The sequence below is a fragment of the Colius striatus genome, chromosome 7 (genome assembly GCF_028858725.1).
Source record: "Colius striatus isolate bColStr4 chromosome 7, bColStr4.1.hap1, whole genome shotgun sequence".
Lineage (NCBI taxonomy): Eukaryota > Metazoa > Chordata > Aves > Coliiformes > Coliidae > Colius > Colius striatus.
In genome coordinates this window covers 31,086,482-31,106,185 of record NC_084765.1, presented here as the reverse complement: position 1 = coordinate 31,106,185, position 19,704 = coordinate 31,086,482, and the positions used below count along the sequence as shown (strand labels likewise).

The 19,704-nt window shown below is 37.8% G+C and overlaps 1 protein-coding gene across 4 annotated transcripts in view; it reads left to right on the top strand.

Annotated features, from left to right (window-relative positions):
• The window catches only part of ASB7 (ankyrin repeat and SOCS box containing 7), a 29,881-nt gene extending 10,600 nt beyond the window's left edge, over positions 1–19,281 (top strand). For 3 of the 4 annotated variants that reach the window (XM_062000338.1, XM_062000340.1, XM_062000339.1), the window contains 2 exons: positions 5,244–5,849; positions 15,523–18,107. In XM_062000338.1, the coding sequence (XP_061856322.1) occupies positions 5,244–5,849; positions 15,523–15,662 (746 nt within the window). In that variant the 3' untranslated portion in view covers positions 15,663–18,107. Of the gene's footprint in view, positions 1–5,243; positions 5,850–15,522; positions 18,108–18,891 lie in introns of those variants that run through there. The other variant, XR_009819099.1, reaches the window with a different exon arrangement.
• The last annotated feature ends 423 nt before the right edge of the window (positions 19,282–19,704 follow it).

Genomic DNA, 19,704 nt, shown 5'->3' with positions numbered 1-19,704 from the left:
AAACAGAAGCATAAAAGATAATGAGTATTTAAAACATAATAATGTCACAAATGAGTTATGAGGCAATGAATGAGCTGACTAAAAAGCAGAGTTAATCATGTCTGCCTCATTAGGGAGAGGTTTGTGTCTACCTTTCTTCATGCCATGCACTCTCCACCTTTCTGCCTCTCAAGAAGTGAATCATTTGGATGTTGGCACTTAATCCCTGTGGACCAAAATGATATTGGAGTGAAGGAAAAAAATTTCTGACGTGAAACTGGTAAACAGAGTGTTGGACTGATGAGATATCTTAGTAACAAAGAAGATGGTGAGAAGGAGTAGATGGAGTTCTGAAGGAAAAAGGAACTGAGATATTAGTGAGAAGGAAGTGGCCACCACTGATAGTTGTGGGATAGTAGAGGGATGATGGAGCTTAGCAGAGCTGGAAATAGTTTTGTAGTACAGGAATGAGAAAAGCATGCTGGGCTCTTACTGAGGGCAGAGCCTCCTATGTGAGATTCTGGAAGACTACTGACATAGTTTTGCATGGTAGTGGAATGGAGATGGAGTTTGGCTAATAAAGACTGTGAAGGAATCTGGTCACTGACCTGGAAATAAAAAGTGGCTTCTTATGAGAGTCATGACCTAGGTGCCTCCTGCTTTCGCTTTTTTTCTTCTCTTCCATCATTGCTTCACCAGCAAAGAAAAGAGCTGGAGAACAGCGTTTTGCATGCAGATTGGCTGATTTGAGTGGAGGTGGTGGAACAGGAGGAAGCTTTTTATTATCTGCTGAGCAAGGAGACACAGATAGATGGGGAAAATGCATTAAAAACCAGTCCAGACTAAAGGATGAAGCCAGCAGAAATACCAACTAGATACAGAGGCAATAGGTCAGATAAAAAATATGCTTTAGCAAATGATGAAATGCAAAGTTGATCAGAACCACAAAGCAGCTTGATTTTCATTAAAAAAACCAGTGAATTTTACTTTCTTAGTATGCTTGTCTCATTCAGATAAAGTGAAGAGTGTATGAGGCCAGCTCATTCCATTCACAGAAACAATCAGGAGACACAAAACTAAACAGGAAAACAACACAGAAATAGGGAGTGTAGTTTTTGGCAATCTTGGATTTGTGCACAACAAGCCTTTTTTCCCCTGTAGTGCACTTTTAAAAATAATTTTCCAAGTGACACATTGCGACAAACAATCCAACACTGTACAAGAAGAATGTTTTATTAATCTCCAACCACCACTGTTAATGTTACAATGAACTAAAACCTTGAAAGTGTGTAGTTAGCTATCCCTTGGTGATATCTTCTCAATTCTAAGTGAGTAGGACAGTTTCTGGTTACCGATATTAAAGCTATATAAAGGTTACTCGTATTAAATAAATGACTCACTAAAGCTTCTAGAAATTGAAAAGTAACAGAAATAAGTAGCCAAATAGATGTATTTGTTTTCAGTCTTGGCTGTATTTAAATTTTAGTAAGGTCACACAGAATCCAAGAGAAGCTACAGAATGCTAAATGCTCATCCCTCTAAAGCAGCTCATAAAGTATTTCTGTGTATGAACAGTAATGCTTTCCTGGAGGTCTTTGTATCAATGTTGTCCTAGGAAATTCCAAACAGAAGCTGTATGTAGCTTGGTGGTCAGAATTAAGCCCTATTTGGGGGAAGTAAACTTGAAGTAATAGAAGTACTTTTATGAAGCCAGAAGCGTTGTTTTCTTGGCTTCTCAGACTGCAATAGAGTGACCTAATGAAGGTGTCACAGAAGAAGGGAAACTGTCTCATCGAGCTGTAAATTGAAACTCTTAAATACTGGACTCTTGTTTAGGAATCTGTTTATTCTCTAGATAACAGTATTGCAAAAGAGTTTCATTGATGCTAGAGTTTAAATTACTAGCTTAGGTGTCCAACTTCAACGTGAAAGAAAAGAATCTGCATATCATTGTGTTACAAATTTTCAATCTCAAGTGAGCTTGATTGCAATAATTTGATACCCTTAATAAGCAATTCAAGGTTTATGCCATTGTATTATGCTTTATATTTAAGAACATTAGAAGTGACCCAATGCAGCTGTTCATGTTTCTAGATTCTGCTCTCCCCAAATTAGTGAGACGCTTGAAAAGAAATAATTGTTTGATGATCAGGATAGAGGCAAGATAAAGAAATGCTGGCAAAGGCTGGCTTCATCTCTTCCTAGTCAAATACACTTGGACCAGGTACTTTTTTTAACCCCAGTGCAAAATTTGAAAGGTATTCTCAATTCATTTCTACCTTGCTTGTGTTGGAGAGAGGGAGTGTTATACTGAAACCTTTTAGAAAAGAAACAAGCAAAAAACCCTGCCACAACTCTCGTTCTGAAGGCAGCATCCTCTTTGGAGCGTTGCTCTGACTAACGCGGGGACGGAACGGATGGGAGTAGCCGTGCAACTGCAGGTACAACTTCTGCTAAAAGCCCGTGTGAAGTTCAAAAGTTTTCCAGCAGATGGCAGCAGAACATTGAACAGCAGCAGCCGATTTGGTCTAGTCAAAATTGTTTCTCTAATCAAGGAGGAGGCCTGTACCATTAGCTCAATAGATGCCCATCATCTTAACAGGAATTACAGTATTTTTATCATGAGATTTTGCTACCGGGTTTACTTTTGGTTGTGTTGCTTGACTGCTCAATTGAGAGGCCTTTTTTCCCCCCTGCTCTTGCTGAAACTTTTTTTTTAAATGGCATGGTAGTATTTTGATTCTCTTTAGTGCTCAAAGGCAATGAAATCACAGAATGGGAAATATCCCTCTCCCTGAAGGGAAGGCATGGAAAGTTGCTTGAAACCATAAGTAAAGGGCATCCTTATGTTGCAAGAGAACCGTTGGGTTTGGATTACAAGAACTTGTATATACATGCACATATAAAAGTTGGAGCGTGACTGAATTTAGAAATAGCACAGACTAAACAGGTGAGTGGATCCTGTGCCTCAATTTGGGAGTAGAAATAATTGACTTGCCCTGTGCAGCATGGAAGGGAGGTACAACATGTTTTGCTTTAACAATGGAAAATGGCCCTGGCTGCTGATGTCTTCTTTCCAGTACGTCCTTGTTTTTTCTCTAATTCTGCCTCTTGGAATGTATCAATCCTCTGCATTGTAATTCTCATGCTTATGCTGCTCACTTTGTGTATCACTAATCAGGAGATAGTCTGGAATAGTCTGAGAAGCGTGAAGAAAGAGACCCTGGGAGCAGCAAACGTCAGTGTGAAATAGTATCTTTGTCTTTAGTGACTTTGTGGATCGTACCAGGTTTTTTTTGCTGTATTTTGTACATTATCATAGTGCAGGATAGGAACTGCCTATTCAGTCACTGACTTCATTTTCCTTTTAACCTCTGGATGCATTGTCAATTACTTTTAACTCAGGTTAGTGTAACTTTACAGAGCACTGAAACTTCTGAAACTACTACTAAGGGACTAAACTTTCCTTACTCTTTCTCTCTATTTCTAGGTCACTATTTTATACACTAGAGGTAGTTTTTGGATTTTATTTCTCTGTGTAGCTAAACTGCATTAATTTCTAGGTAGAGAGATTTTGTTTGTTTTCCTTTGCTCGGTCTTCACACTTTTAAAAATTCTTAAACTTGCTGGATCACACTTGCTGCTGTATTCTGTACTCTTCGTTTTATTTTGGTATATCTTTGTGTTATCAGGAAATGGTTCATACTAGGTCCATACTGAGAAGCTTATTCCTATTGTTTTATGTTAGCACCTTTGTATGTTCAGATATTTTCAGACTGAACTAGCTTGCAATTTATACTGTGTTGTGAACTTCACTTACAACAGGTCTGAATTTTGAGATGCAACTTAGTGTCTCCCACACTCTTGTCCTCTCCTGTTTGAGTGTGATGGCAACAGAGCACAAAACACTGCCCTCTCTACCTGAGCAGAGCATACGCTTCTCTTGAGCAGTGTATGTGTGAGCATTAGATGTTCATAGCCCTCAGTCAAAATTGTTTTAAAGCTGTGTGGTTGCAAGAGCACCGCTACTTTCCTTCCAAGCACAATATGTATGAGTCAGTTGGAAAGAATTCAATGTGCAGAGATGCAAGGACAAGGCTGTTGAGGTTATGGAAGGTGAACAGACAATGTCTCAGCAACAGTGAGGGCCAGACCCCAGCATTTGTTTTGATAGATACCCAGAAGTATTGAAAACATGTCAATGTAAGGCTAAGATCTTGTGGAAATTGTATCTCTCTTTACCAGCTGTGAGACTTCGGTTCGGAAAGTGTCTCAAACTTCCAAACTGTAGTTTGTACCTTTCTAGTGTCTGGCAGGCACCATCTATGGATGATGGAAAGAGAAAATCGTGTAGCCTGGCTCATTCTCTAGCTGAGAAATGGTAATGAGGCAGGCACCTTTCTTTCAGTAATTAATTTGATACATGAGAATAATCATTTAACAAGTTTGTGTGTACTGAGGAAATTAAGTAAATCAATTTGATTATATTAATTTTTAAATTGATAAATCAGACTGAGCTTTTCTTCTGAATTGAGGGGAGCAATCTGTGTAATCACTTGTATTCTGCACTACCATTTTTCCTGACTCCTTCCATAAGTGGATGCTTACATTCTTGTAAAATCTTAAATTTTTGTAAAACTATAAATTCAGAACAGATTCATCTATAAAAACAGATTCTATCAAGATAATCTAAACCAACCTATATCCTACATGCTTTGGAAATCCTGCAGACCACAGAGAAACATTTTACCTAATACAGTATTACACCCTAAAAACAATACAATGCTGCCAGACCACAAAACATCCGCAATTTGGGACAGCAGATGTTTCTACACATGCTTCTTTTTAAGACCAAGAAGCAACACAAGGGGAAATAAAAGAGAAATGAGCATTGAGAAAGAAATGTAATATTGTAGAGCTGGAGGAAAACTGGACGGACAGAGAGATTTGAATAATTAGCCTAAGAGTGCTAGGAAGATGTGGAAAACCATTTGTTCAAATGGAAACATATGTATATGAAAGAAAGTCTTTTGTTGTTGTTGTGTAGTTCTTTCTTAACTATAATGTGACTTTTTTTTCCTTAAAAATAGCATGTTTGTTAAAGCAGGAACGAGTTTGAAGTACCAAAAAAATCCTGTCATGCTATGCCTGAAAAGACTAACATTCCATTCAGCTGTTTGATGATTTTTTTGCAGCAGCAGCAGCAACAGCACTGGATTACTGTAATGCCTTCTAATTAATTGTTAATTTTATTTTAACTTCAGCGGATCCCACAGTTAAGGACTTAATTGGAGGCTTCACTGCTCTGCATTACGCAGCCATGCATGGCCGAGCGAGGATTGCGCGCTTGATGTTGGAATCTGAATACAGAAGTGACATTATTAATGCAAAAAGCAACGATGGTTGGACTCCCCTCCATGTAGCAGCCCACTATGGCAGAGACTCATTTGTCAGGCTCCTGTTGGAGTTCAAGGCTGAGGTTGATCCGCTCAGTGATAAAGGTACTACACCGCTTCAGCTGGCCATTATCCGAGAGAGGTCAAGCTGTGTGAAAATCCTTCTGGATCACAATGCCAACATCGACATTCAAAATGGTTTCCTGTTACGATACGCTGTGATCAAAAGCAATCACTCTTACTGCCGAATGTTCCTTCAGAGAGGGGCGGATACAAACTTGGGTCGCTTGGAAGACGGACAGACACCCTTACACTTGTCTGCTCTTAGAGATGATGTGCTTTGTGCACAAATGTTGTATAATTACGGAGCAGACACTAACACAAGGAACTATGAAGGACAGACCCCACTGGCTGTTTCAATAAGTATTTCTGGAAGTAGCCGACCCTGTCTGGATTTCTTACAAGAAGTGACAAGTATGTATGTAAGAGAAGTTAATCACAGGACACAGTGTCCTCTGAAAGGCTCCTTTGAATTTAACCCCAGAAAAAAAAAATGCTTCCTCTCTGCCCCTTGATGCTATTTAAGTGCACTAGAAAGTTTCTGGGAAGGTGAGGGGATTGTGATACTGGGAATCTTTTCCTTGGCAAAGGTGCTAATATTAAGTATATTTTGTATAAATTAGTTATGTTTGAATATCTACAGGAAGCATTCTTTTTTTAAGAAGACTGTAATATCTCATTAATGGCCTCAGCACAGGAGATGTTTTGGGTTATTTGGGTTTCTTACTGTCTTTTGTCAGGTTTTTTTTAATGTTAATTGTCATGCAAATACTTGGCAGTTGCTGTTTTTTTCATCTGGCACTAGGACTAGGGCAGAAAAGAGCTTTTACTGCTTCAGTATTACCCCATGTTCTTTCTCCCTTTCCCTACGTGGCCTACAACAAAATGGCATAGTTCATGCATACAACCTGAAGGAGTTTCGTCTGCTGAGTAGGTTTGATTTGATTTTGTTGAAGTCTTTGAAATATGAAAGAGATTTTAACTCATCGTGACTTTGGAGATTTAAAAAGAGTATTAGGCCCCTAAAGTTCTGGTCACTTTTGATTATCAGGTTTTGGTATACTGTGTCTTCTAAAACTTTTCCCCTCTAATTCAACATGGAATGCTGTAACAGTGGTTTGCAATTACAATATTGCCTAAAGCATTAGAAGTTGCTGATTGGTAATTAGTAGGAGTTTGCCAATTCAAATATATTAAGATAGCCTCATAAATAATCATCCTACTAGGATGATCTTTGTGTTACAGAGGATGGGGTATCTCATGGATCCTTTTTTCCCCTACAGTTCCTTTACTTTTTTGTATATGGTAGTTTTTTAATAAGAATTAGGCACCTGAAGTACTGCAAAGAAAGTGAAGTTTATTGTGGGCTAGAGGTGAATCAGTGACATCTGTTGTCAGTAGCTGACACAAGCATTTGGAAACCAGTACTGTAACTTACTTTTGGTTTGCAAGTTCCACACGTTAAACCCTTTAATGTGAAGTGAGAAGTAAATTCTGCTAAAAAAAAAAAAAAAAACTAGCTTAAATTTGTGGCCAATGTACCAGTGTTGAAACTATCCCAGTTTTGTGCTGATGCACGGAGAATGGGAAAGCAGGGAGGACTCGTGCTGACAAAAACACTTCAGCTTTGTGCTTCAGAGTAAAATTATTATGAATATTTGTTTACAAACAGCTATAAACAGACTCTGCTGCTCTAATTATAAATATCCAAACACTGCCTTCCACAGTTTTCATGAATAATCACTTTAATAAGATGGTGTAGGAGAGATGAATTGGATAAAGAGCGAGCTGGAATTTCAGTAGCAAAGTTCCCAATTAGATCAGACTGTGTACAGGGAATTGTTGAGATCTCACGCTGTTGCACTTTGGGGAAGATTCTTGTTTCTGAGTCTATTGCAATATGTATTTACTAGAAGGGAAGTTTACCAAATTTTTAGAGAATTCTTCCAGTGGAAGTCTTCCTGCAATTATCTCTTGTGATTGGTAACAGTGCCTTGGTTGTAGGGCTTAACAAGAATGTCTAGCTTGTTTGTTTGAACATTACACTAAGTGATTAATACGGAAATGCATAGCTCTAAGTTTTATATGTCCATCTGAAGTTTTGAAGAGTAGATTTGATAGTAAAACAGGAGTTAATTTAGACTTCTGCAGAGATTAAATTTTTTAAGCTTAAAGATTAATACTTGTGAATTTTTTAAGGTGGATTTTTTTTATACTCAGAAAACATATTTGTACAGTTTTAGTAACTCAGAAAACATTGTGTATGAATTTCGTTTCGATTTGCTAGGTATTATAATCGGTAATAATTGCAGCCTTTAGCCCAGGTCCCCAGTTGTGGGGAAGAAACTAAGCTTTAAAATCAGTATTGGCCCTGAAAGTTTGTAGGAAGTGAGTGGATTTTGGGTTTTGACCCTGGAAGCCTGATGTTTTTCCTAGTTACAGGTAGAGATTCCTTTGCTCCTAGAATAATTCCAAGAGGAAGGAAGATGTTATGTAGTTGTGTCTCAGATATTAAGCATAAAGCTGGAAGTTAGGAACAGCAAAGATTTTCTTCATGAATCTGCTCTTGACTTGGTTTTTGGATGATCACTCATGCCTTCTTTTTTCTCTTTTTTCACCCACTCTTTCTTTTGGTAATACAAAAACCCAAGTAAAGTCTTCCTGAGAAACAACAATATCGAAGACAAAAATTGCTCAGGGATTTTATGAATCACTTACCTTTTCCTTATCTGTCTTATGCTTTCACTCAAAAAACCCAATTATTGGCAACACCATAGTACCCGAGGTTATGTGATGAAGAGTTGTTTTGGAGCATTTCAGTATGATGCTTCAGTTTTGTGAGGTCTGAACCCATCTCTTCAGCATTGTCAATGGGTTAAGCTTGGAATAATGAAATAACTAATGAAAAACTGAGAAATGTGTGTATGTAATATATCTGAAGACAGAGGTAAATATAGACTCTTGCAATGTGTGTGTCTGCAGAATCAACGCATGCAATTACAGCCCTAGGTGGAACGATTTACGTTGAAGTGAAGTTGAGTGGGGTTTATAAGTTTTAGAATTCTTAAATAGAATGCTGGAGGTAGGAAAAATGCAAGCATTAGGAAATATTTAAATATTTACTATAAATTGAGTTATGGCCTCACAAAGGGGCATAAAAAAAGCTTGAACCCATCCCCCTCCCCAAAGCTCTCATTTAATGTAATCACTGTTCAGATAACGAAACAGACAAGAGAGTCTATGGCTGGCTGCGCAAGTTGCTTGTCTGTGTCGAGACAGAGAGCTGAGGAAATGGATACGGCCACAGCAGTGTAATATGGCATGTATGTTAACAGGTATCAAAGAACTCATTTCAGATCTGGAACAAGATCTAAAGGTCAGCCAATGAATTAAACTACAAATATTTCATCTACATTTCACTTATTAATTTTTCAAAGGAAAAAATCTTTGGCTAAAGAGTTTAGATTTATATAGCATCGTAAATGTGCAGAAAACTAGACAAAAGTCCTGTTAAGGCAATCCTTATGCATTCTTTGTCTCTATCCCTTTGCTAAATAAAGATAACTTCCCACTAGGATTTTTTTTTTTACTGGAAGAGCAGTTTTAAAAGGATCTCTGCATAGTTGAAACTTCTGTGAATATAGAAGTGTCATAGGGAAGTAAGCAGACCTCTATGTATTTTATTAGATGGATAATTGCAAAGAAACAGTATCTTTGTGTTTGTTATAACATAGAAGAACTTTACTGGAAATGCAAGCTTTGACCGCTTCCTTGGGTGCTGCTAGAAATCTCCCTAATGAATGTGGTCTGCTTTGTCATTCAGAATTATGCAGGGAACTAGGATAATTTGTCAGTGATAAACAAATACTGTCTGACTCACGATTCTCTTCTGCACATTGTTAAAGACCAGCATAGTTTTTGATACCTTTATAAAGATGTAGCACAATTTCTTTCTTTTTAGAAAAAGGGAAGGTCTCTTTCAAGTAATTGTTTAACTATCAGAATTACCTAGTGTGATATTGAAAGGTGCAACTAGTAACTCAGAGTGCAGTTGACCATTTATAATGAGCAGCTGAAGGATTTTTGTATAGCTCCATACAGATGTTTACTTTGGAAAAGTTTTTTGAAGAGGTCTATGTAAAAAAACAATTCAAAAATGTATTTTTACATGTGGTATGTCAGGTACAGCCATCCCCTACACCCTTTTACACACCTATGCTGTACTCTGTTATAATGTAAAAACAGTGTGACAGAGCATCTTAAGCTTATCTTTTTGTTCAGAGAACTTTACTGTCTCCTAAAATGAGATAAACATTATGATGTTGACATTTTCAGTTGAACTTGTCCTGCTCTGGCAGGGGGATTGGACTGGATGATCTTTCGAGGTCCCTTCCAACCCTTAACAGTCTGTTATTCTGTGAATTTCTGTGGCAGTTCCACAGAAAATGTTATGAAATATTAAAAAAAAAATGTCCAAGCATACTCAAATCTTAATTTCATTGCTAAATACACCTGTTGTGCTTAACTCTGTGCTTTACTAGCATTCTGCTTTTCCATGTAGAAATTTTCAGTCCAAAATACACTCTTCCTCAGGACATGTTTTCTGTGGCAGATATGTTGAAATTTGATAGACATCTAAAGCTCATTGTGGAGCGTTATTTTTCAAAGAGTAATGAAAACATACTTCAAGCTCCAATATTCTAACAGAGGCATACTGAACACAAAATTAGAGTAGAACTTTAAAAATAAGTTGTATGATATCCAGGCAAAAAGAATTCAAAGCTCTCTTTGTCTTGTTGGGCTTGATACTGGTTCAAGGAATTTGTTCACTTTCTCAATGAATACTCTGTAATTCTCTTTCTAAATTCAGCCTTGTGTGTCTTATATAATTCAGATTTATAGGTTCTTAATAATGGCATCTTCTGGCATTTTGATTACTGGAAAACCAAATATTCTCCTTAGTTATTCTGCTGTTGTGGGTTTTTTTTACAAAGTACAAATGGATGCATTTCCTAAACTGTTAGACCTCCTCCTATTGCAAGGAAGAGCTGAATTCCTGTTCAGCTCAGCAGCTGCCATTTACTAGGTGATTGCATCCTTTCAGTATCTCCTGTTTGTTTGTGCATCCTCATCACTGTGTTTCTCGGCTGCTGGGTGTGAGTTTCCAGTTGATAAGTTCAATTATCTTTTTTTCATTCCCACTCAAAAAAAGCCAACAAAATTGCAACTAAATTTAATTGCTGGCAGTAGCAGAGTTCCTTTCGCAGTTGTGAAATGAGGGATGGATTTAATAGTTAGCTGTGGATATAAATACTTACTGTGATAGTCTAGAGGAACAGAGCTGCTGCCAGCCATACGTCAGCCTTTAAAAAAATAGTTCACAAAACTTATATTTTTAAGTTCCCTTTGTAGCTAAAATGAAACTACCAAATGGTTTCTTGCTACTGTTTTTAGCCTTTCACAGTTCCCACGGGAGGTAGAGGCTTAGTTTGAGAAATACCACTATAAGCTTCTTCTAGAGAAATGTGTTAATATTGCAGAGAAAACTGAGCAGCCTCTGAAGTACATCACTGATGTTGTTTATCACTTTTGAACTTCTTTAGAAATTGCCTGTCCACTTCAAACCCGTGACACTAATTGTTTGCTTTTAGAAGTACTTTTTTTTGTAGGTAGAACAATACAACAGAGAGGATCTTCTCACAGCCTGAAAGTGTGTAATTGCACTTACTCCTAAGTTTTCTCCTAACACAGCAAGTCCGTTCATGACTTTCCTTTGCACAGGTGCTCTTGTGTCCTTCAGTGGAGGAAAGATTCCACTTTTCCACCTTTATAACACTTATGCTAAAAGCTGGGTGAGAATCCCTCAAAATCAGTGTTGACAGAGGTACTATGTCTAATATTATACCTTCATGATCCTTAAATATAGACCTCTTAGTTAAGTGATTTATTTCCTGGGGAACACAGCCTGTGTGGGAAAAACAGACAGACACAGGTCTAAATGCATAAGCTGCAGAGCAGTTGTGATGATGAGGCACGGTTCTTTGTGTAGGTAGTAAATCCTAAATGTAAATTTTGTCTCTCCCTGAGGTAGAGCAGCAAACTCCCAGATAGAAGAGCAGAAAAATCTTGAAACTGCAAAAAAGAAAAGAATGGAGTTTTGAATGGAAATTCGGAATTAATTGTAATAATTACTTGCTGTTGAAATATGCATCTTCTTTTCCCCTTGCTGTACTAGAGAAGGCCAGTCTACTAATACTAATTTAAAGTGGTGTTTTTTTTCATTATTTATGTTTTTAAATTATTAATTATTTAAGGGAAGGAGCTTTGGAACTTACCTTGTAAGCAGTTGGACTGAGTTAGGAAAACATTTGAATTTTATACATACTCGAGTCTGCTGCCTCTAGAGAGAAAACAATCGAAAAGCAGTTCCTCTTGATTTTATAACCCAGTGTTTTACATCTCTTCAGTTAGGAAGAAGCTTTTCTATCCATTTTGGGAAACTATACACAAGGAGTGTGTTGGTGGGGATTTCTGCTTTCCATTACAGCACACAACACAAGCTATGCAAGGCAAAAGATTTAACTTTATATAATTTTCCTGTAATTACTACTTCTTTCTTTGATTATCACTCTAAAGCTTTCAAAAGCAATTGACTGAAGTATCTAACTTGTTGCACTGAACATATTAGTTAGCAAGCTTTCAGCTCTACAACAGTGGCAGGTGTTTGCTGCCCTGATGGTTACTCAAGTCATGTAACAGCCTAACAATAATCCACTGCTTCAGAACAACAGCACTGGCATCATCAAGGTGTCCCTTTGAGACCCGATCAGAGATGTGGTGGGGTTATTTTTTAAGGTGATCACTAGTTTTATGTCGCAGTTTCTACATGATAGTGGTAATTAGGTCAATCTTTACCTCTTCTATGTTTGTGGGGGGTTTTTTGTTTCTTTCTTTTTTAATTCTCTCCCTTTCTAGCTTATTTGCTTAAATAACTTCCCAAACTTGTGCTGCGGGGTATAACCAAAGTTGCTACTTCCTAATCGTTTTTAAAGAGAACTTTATTCATCATTTAACTTGTCTTACTTTGCCAAATTACTAATAACATTTTTCATTTGCCGAACCAAGGTTCACTGACATTGGTCTGTAATCCTTGATTTTTTTTCTTTTTCATTCAGATGCAACCAAGAATGAGTAAGTGTTCTAGACACCGTTTCTAATAAATCACAAATGCATTAATAACCCTGGAATTTGCAAGGCGTGACCTAAGACACCAACAGCCACTAGATGTAGCAACTGGTGCTTAACACTGGAAATGCCCATTGTTAACACATTCCCAGGAAATATTTTTAGGCTTATCAGGGGAAAATGTCATACATTTGATAATCGGGTCTTTTGGAATTTAACTGATGACCAATTTCTTCTGGTTATTTTAAGTTGTCTGTTCTGGTTTGTTCTCCAAAAACCCCTAGGTTGCTAATTAAAAGACATTCATTTCTGAAACCAGAAATCAGTGTCTTGTAGCTCTCTTACTGTGTAATATAGAAAGTAACACAAAATCTATAGTCTTCTATACTCTTTGCATTCACATTTAATGCATTATAACTATTTGTCACCATAAAAAGATTCCTCTGCTTGGTTCCTTACCAAAAGTAACTTTCCTTTCCCTGAAGCTTGAACGTTGAGCTGTTGTCTTACTTGTACCAATTCATTCCTCCAGGTGGGGGGAAAAAGAATTGCTAAGAAAAATCCATCAATGGACGAAGTAACTAATGATCTGTGTTTTAAATCATGGCTGAAGGATATAATTAGCAATGAATTGCCATTCAGATACCGTAACGATAAGTATAATGAAAGTATTTTAAACTTAGGTGAAGGGAATTCAAATTTTCAAGTTCTTTAATTTCAAATCTAATTTCTTTAAAAACAGACTGAGACTATTTTCGTTCATTACTTCTGCTGGCTTACCTCAGGTAATTTTAGTGCTTAAGGTAAATCCCAGTGTATACCTGTCTGTCAGCCCATTTCTATAGAAAAACTCACACAAGGGGGGAAAAAAGGAGGGACTTGCTACCTATGAAGGGTAACTGAAACCATGTACAAAATGCCCAAAGTAGAAAATGGTTTTATAACCTCTTTACTCTGTGCTGCCAGGAAAGTCTGATAAACTCATAGCGTCAATGTCTGTTTAGCTGATAGAAGGTTTGTTGATGAACTAAGAGGAGGATGGAAGAAGGCAGTGGGCTGTGGAGCCAGCTCTGAGGCTGGCTCGGGCAAGAAAAACCCTCCTGTCTCCTCTGACCTGGTTTGTGGCTGGTGAGCTGACAGCATCCTGCCATCCACTGTAAAGTCCATGCACGTTGAGCTCCATACAGAAGGCATTTCCTCTTTCAAAAATGTCCTGCTTAATTGGTGGCAGCTCAGGAAAGCTAATTGGAAACGTCCATCTAAGTTGTTTTAAAGTGGCTTTTGTACTGCTTTTTAAAGAAATTATTGATTCTAGCAGTCAGCTTAATAAAACTGCCATGCCTTTCTGTGCAAAAGCAAGCACTGTCTTACCATTAATCATTATACACGTAATAAAAGACTGCAATGAATTTCTTTGTTGACAACAGATTATCTTGATCTACCCATAAGCACCTATGTTGTTCATGGTGCCAGGTATTTTGACTCAGCTAGCCATCAGGTGCCACAACTGTGTAAGCCTTTCTGTTTTTGCTTTTTCAGGCCATGACTCAGTTTTGTCAGTGATCAAAATATTGATTAGTACAGCTTCAGTGTGTTATTCCAATCGCTTACAAAAAGATATAGCAGAGTGAAGAAAAAACACAAAGGCAGGCAGCTAGTTTGGTCAGAAGTTTGGAGTGGTTCCCGTGGTGAGAGGTTATAAAAATAGTCTTCAGCTCTGAAAAGTGGTACCAAGCATGAGTGGAGGATGGAGACAAGTATAAAGGTATGTGAAGTCGTGACTGATATGAGGACAATTGTTTAGGGGTTTTTTTTGTAACTCAGAGAATGGCAGGCATACAAGGAAACAATCAGGAAGCAGATCTAAGATAAATAAAAGTACTTTGTAGTTTTCTAGTCAATGCCTAATTACATTGTGAAATTTGTTGCCACAGGATGTTTTGGATACTGAAAGTATGAATGAGTTCAAAAAAACATTAGACTGATCTACAAAAGGCAGGCCATTCACAGCTATTAAAGACATAGATCTGTGTGCAGTCTGGTTTAGGAAGGCCCAAAGGCCACTGGTGTTGAAAACTAGAAGAGTATATTTGGACAGTATTTCTCAGTGTCTGTTAATTCTGCTCTTTTTCTTTCTTTCTTGGGATCCACTGCTGGGTACATTCAGATACAAGGCTAGATTACCCGTCCTTATTTTATGTTGGATGGAGGACTGTTTTGCAAGGTGTTCAACTTTGAATAGTTGTAAGAACATGAATTCTTTTGGAAAGTCCTTGCCAGAAATTCTGAAGTTGATGTGACGTCAGTAAAGCTTTCCCTCTGTGGACAAAACTCATAGTTTTATCTCATTCTGTTTGGCAAGGTTCTGCTGCATCCAGTCTAAAAGCTTTGTCCTTTTATTAGAAAGGAAAAAACAATCTTTAACTCCACCAGGCTATCCTTGAGTAACTTTTGTTAAGCCTCACTCTCTGAGGAAACTGCCTAGGCCTGTTACAGCTCAACATAGAAGTTTCTGTCTTGATGTTTGAAAAGAAGTGAGAGTGAGGGGTTTTTCTCCCAAGTGTTACAAGGATAGGAAAAAAGGCACAAAAACTTAAGTGGAGGAGTTACACTTCAGCATTGTGGAACAGTGTTGTGTGAGTCTTCACGTGGATAGTGTCACTTTACACTGGCATCAGTAGAATTATGTGCATGTGAAAATATCTTTAGGATTCATCCCTTGACTTCATTCAATTGTTGTTCATTAGAAAGTTATTAACTTCCACCCTTTAACTCTTATAATTTTCCCCTTCCTTCTGCCTCTTAGGAAAACAGCAGACATCTGTGATTTTTACAGCATAGGTGATCTCTTAAAGGTATATTTAAAGTGTGATTGTTTTATGTGTTCCTTTTGTCTTTTCAGGACAGCCCAGAAACTTGCAAGATCTATGCCGAATTAAAATCCGTCAGTGTATAGGCCTTCAAAACCTAAAACTACTTGATGAACTACCCATTGCCAAGGTCATGAAAGACTACTTAAAACACAAATTTGATGATATCTGATATCCATGAAGAGAAGAACTCTGAGCAAGATTAGTTATATTCCAGATACTGAAGAGGCTTGTTGCCTTGCACAAAGTATATCCTATGCAAATTCTGATTTTTCTGTGAAGTCAGAAGGCAGGTATACACTTCCTTGGGTTTTTTATAACACACGCTCGAAGGTCTTAATTTTGGGTTTCTTGGTCCAGGTTTACAAGGTCCAAGCTTTCTATACAATATCGCATTTTAAAAAAATGCTGTTGGTTTTTTGTTTGTTTTCACATTAGGTGTGCAGACTTGCAGTGGAGATGGAAGGTAGCCTCTCAAGGGAAGTGGTTGGTTTGAATTGGCATGCTGAACAATTACTCAAGAAAATAAAGTTTGGAAATCAAGGCACTATTCCTGCAAAAGGATACTGATAGAAAGACCTTCAGAGCCCTGTTGTCTGTTGGGACTCTCGTCTCTGCCAGGGTGTATGTTTTTTGCAGGATAGAGGGAAGAGTTGATAATCAACATGTCCTAGGGTATTGTGCAAATATAATTTGGAAATGAAACAATGCAGTTGCCCTATTTAATTTGAGAGTCTACACATTGACTCCTTTTATTATTATTCTTTTCTTAATTACTGTAGTCGAGATGCCCATAAGATTCAGGCCCTCTTCTTTCCTGACATTCCCTGTTAAATGGGTGGCTGTTTATAAGTCTATTTTTAACAGTGCAACAGTACACTACAAAGAGGCATAGCCTCTCTATTTTTTACATTAACTTAAGGGTAAAAAAATTGAGGTTGTTTTTTTTTTTTAAGCCAATGTATTCTGTTTTCTCATACAGTGCCTCCTGTGCAATAATCTTGCTGATGTATTTTCCCTTTATGTGTGATTCCCTCCCTCGCAACTGTTCCTCACTTGGTCTCAGTGCATTATTTGTGAGAACAGCAACTGCTGCCTCGCTGTAGTGGTGTCGTGACATCACAAAAGTGATGTGGCAGTTGCTGTTCCTTATGACTCCCTCGATTTCATGAATGTATAACCTACTTCTTCATTTCAGTCAAAATTTCCTCCATGGGTTCGCAGCCAAATCCTATCCACTTAAAAGAAATTGGCCAAACCTTTCTGTTTGAAATGCAATGATTGTTTTTTCGATTGCTCTCAATTCCAGTTTGTTTCAGGTTAGAGAGTGCTGAGTGCACAGAAATGCTTAAGATGCATTTCTATATGTGCACTAACAAAAGCTCTGCTCGTATTGCAAGTTTACATTTTGCAATTAATCGGAAAGCAGCAATTGAAAGGAGTACTGAAATTTGGCTACCGGATGTGTTTTTCACACCAGGTATTGAAAAGATCATTCTGATCATAAAAAAAGAAATTCTTGCTGTCAAAAAAAGAGAGGGCCAAAATGTGGGCTTGTTTCACTCTTGTTTTTCAAGGGATTTTGGAGTCACTGTAAGGTTCTGGCCAGTGTCCTCTACTTTTGTTTTGCCATCTGAGTGGCTCTGAAAGAGCTTCTCTAATATCAGGAGTGCTTTTGTACCAATTATACCAATGGAAGTGGGGAGGTGAAAGGAACAGTGGTGGCTTTTAATACTCATCACAAAATGTTTAGTATTAAAAATACAAAAGGCACGGTGAAGCAGGTATACTCATGTTATTCAACTGTGCAAGTTCACTTCATATAACACTGGACTGCAGTTCCTTGAGTACAAACCTCATCACTGCTAATGGATCACCGGAACTGTTTAAGAAAGGAGGATTATCTCTCCCTATTGTGCCTGGCATTGCATCAGGTTTCCAAACAATAAGTGATTTTGGAGATTCATGGCTCAGAGGCTTGGTAATGGGATGCTGAACCTTTTTATCTCCAGTTTGTATTAGTTCAAGTCCAGCCTGCTTTGAGCAGTGACCAAAAGTAGTTCGTGTCTCAGCAGCATGAGTGAGCAAGTATGTCCAACCTTAACACCACGCAGTGCGTGTGGTGGTCACCTCTAGGCAGCACAGCTTTATAGTGGTTCCTCCAGGTTGTATGCAATGGTGGTGGCATTGTAGCAGGGACAACCTGGGAGCGTGGCTGGCACATGTGTGTCAGCTTGTGTGTGAGCTCCTGTTCAAGCAAGAAAGATGAGCCATTATGATCTTTAAGCTCTCCAGTCCTCAGACAGGGCGGATGTTAAGAATCGACTGGCAGGTTTTAAGCATGAATCCTCAGTTTTGTGACATGAGATCAGAACCTTGAAATTGCTTTCAGTTTTTTTAGAAACATACTTGGTGTTGTTCATTACATTTGTAAGTTGGTCTAAACCCGATGTTCTTCCTCCCCACTGAATTTTTACAGTAATATTTTCTAAGGTTACCTAGAGTATATTTTAGTTGCAATCTATATTGAGGCAAATTATTTGTTCTGTCTGTTGCTGTGACTGAAGAAAATCATGGGAGACATTGTTGGTAACAAGAATGCTATTTAATGAAGAAATGTGTAATTCCATTATTTATTGTTTGAGGTTTGTTTTTTGGTTGTTTTGTTTAAGTAACTGACATCTAAAGGGAACACACATACATTTCAGGCCAGTAAAAAGCCTTTCTTTTAAATTAATTTTCATCCTGTCCTCTCCCCCCTCCCCAATGTGGAGGGAAGCCCTCATCCTTTCTCACAGTGCTAAGCCATCTCTTGTAGCTGGTTTCTCTGACCTTCATTCTGCAAAGCACCACAGCACACGTGTATCTCAGAACCTACTCGATGGTCCCGTTCCTTCTCTGAAGTTATACATGTGCTCGAGTGCAGGTGAAGTATGATTATTCACTGATAATCCCATCCACATTTCAATAATGGGGAACCTGGTCTTCTTTTGTTATTTTAAATATTGTGCACGAATACTTTGAAGAACAAACTGAACTTTGTTTTTCATTCAGACTCGAATGTGGAAGGAGAAGTGCATAATACAGACTACGTAGCCTAGTTCCATTACCTTAAAATTCACAGTTGAACACTTTTAAACCTTAAAAATTGGCAAATACACCAAAGAATCAATAGGAGTAAAAGACTTTGATCATAAACAAACTGCAAACCTCATCCTTTAAAACAAAGCAGAACGTTTTTGTAAATATTTATGTTTATAAATGTACAGCAGAGTAAGAGTGTTTTTTAGATTATTTAATTACCATATTTCTAAACTATTTACATTATAGACAATACTTGTTAGTTTCAAAAACTCTTTGAGTGTTTTTTGTTTTGTTTTTTTGTTTTTTTTTTTTTAAAGTCATTCTCATTCATGCTTGGAATAACTCTGGCTTCCTCGAGGTAGCGTGGAAAATGCCATTTTCTGGCTCTACTTGGCAACTGTAGAACAACACATCTGGACAAACTCATCAGATAAATACCCAGAGGCAAAAGAGAACACATAGCGTTTACCAGGGTGGACCTGGGCTAGGTGAAAAAAAAAAACAATTGGATCCTAACTTCCTCGGTTAAATCTATCAAGAGCTCCCAGTGATGTTGTGACAAGAATAACTTGCAACGTGCCCACATGTCTGGCTTCCACGCAATGCTGCGTTACCAATGTCATGTATTTTGTTCTTCATTTGCAATGTAAGTTTTTGCTTTGAGTCAATTTGAATTTAAAAAATGAAGAAGAAAAAGAAAAGTTAAACCTGGTTAAAACTTTTTTTGTTTATGTTCTGTTTATTTCTAATTGTAACGTTTCAATAACATAATACCACTTTACACATTTTCTCTCAATATTTTGTCTGTCGTTTCTACTCCTTCTCCCTTCTCCGGTGCCTGTGGTTCTGGTAATGTGTTTGGTACTCCAGTTTCTCCCTGCAAATAGGAGGTCAAATGTCTCATGAACTGTAATGTGTTGAGGTTTTTTTACCAGCTAAATGTGAGCATAAAACTCACCCTAGAGCTTGACTGCAGAAAGGGAAGTAAATTGGTCTTTAGCTATGAGTAGTTGGGTTTTTCCTTCTCAGATTCCAGTGCAGCCACTTCAGGGTTCTCTGAAAAATTCTTCTTTCCTCCTAAAGTTCATGTACTGACTAAGATGCAAAAATGGACCAAACACAGGTCATAT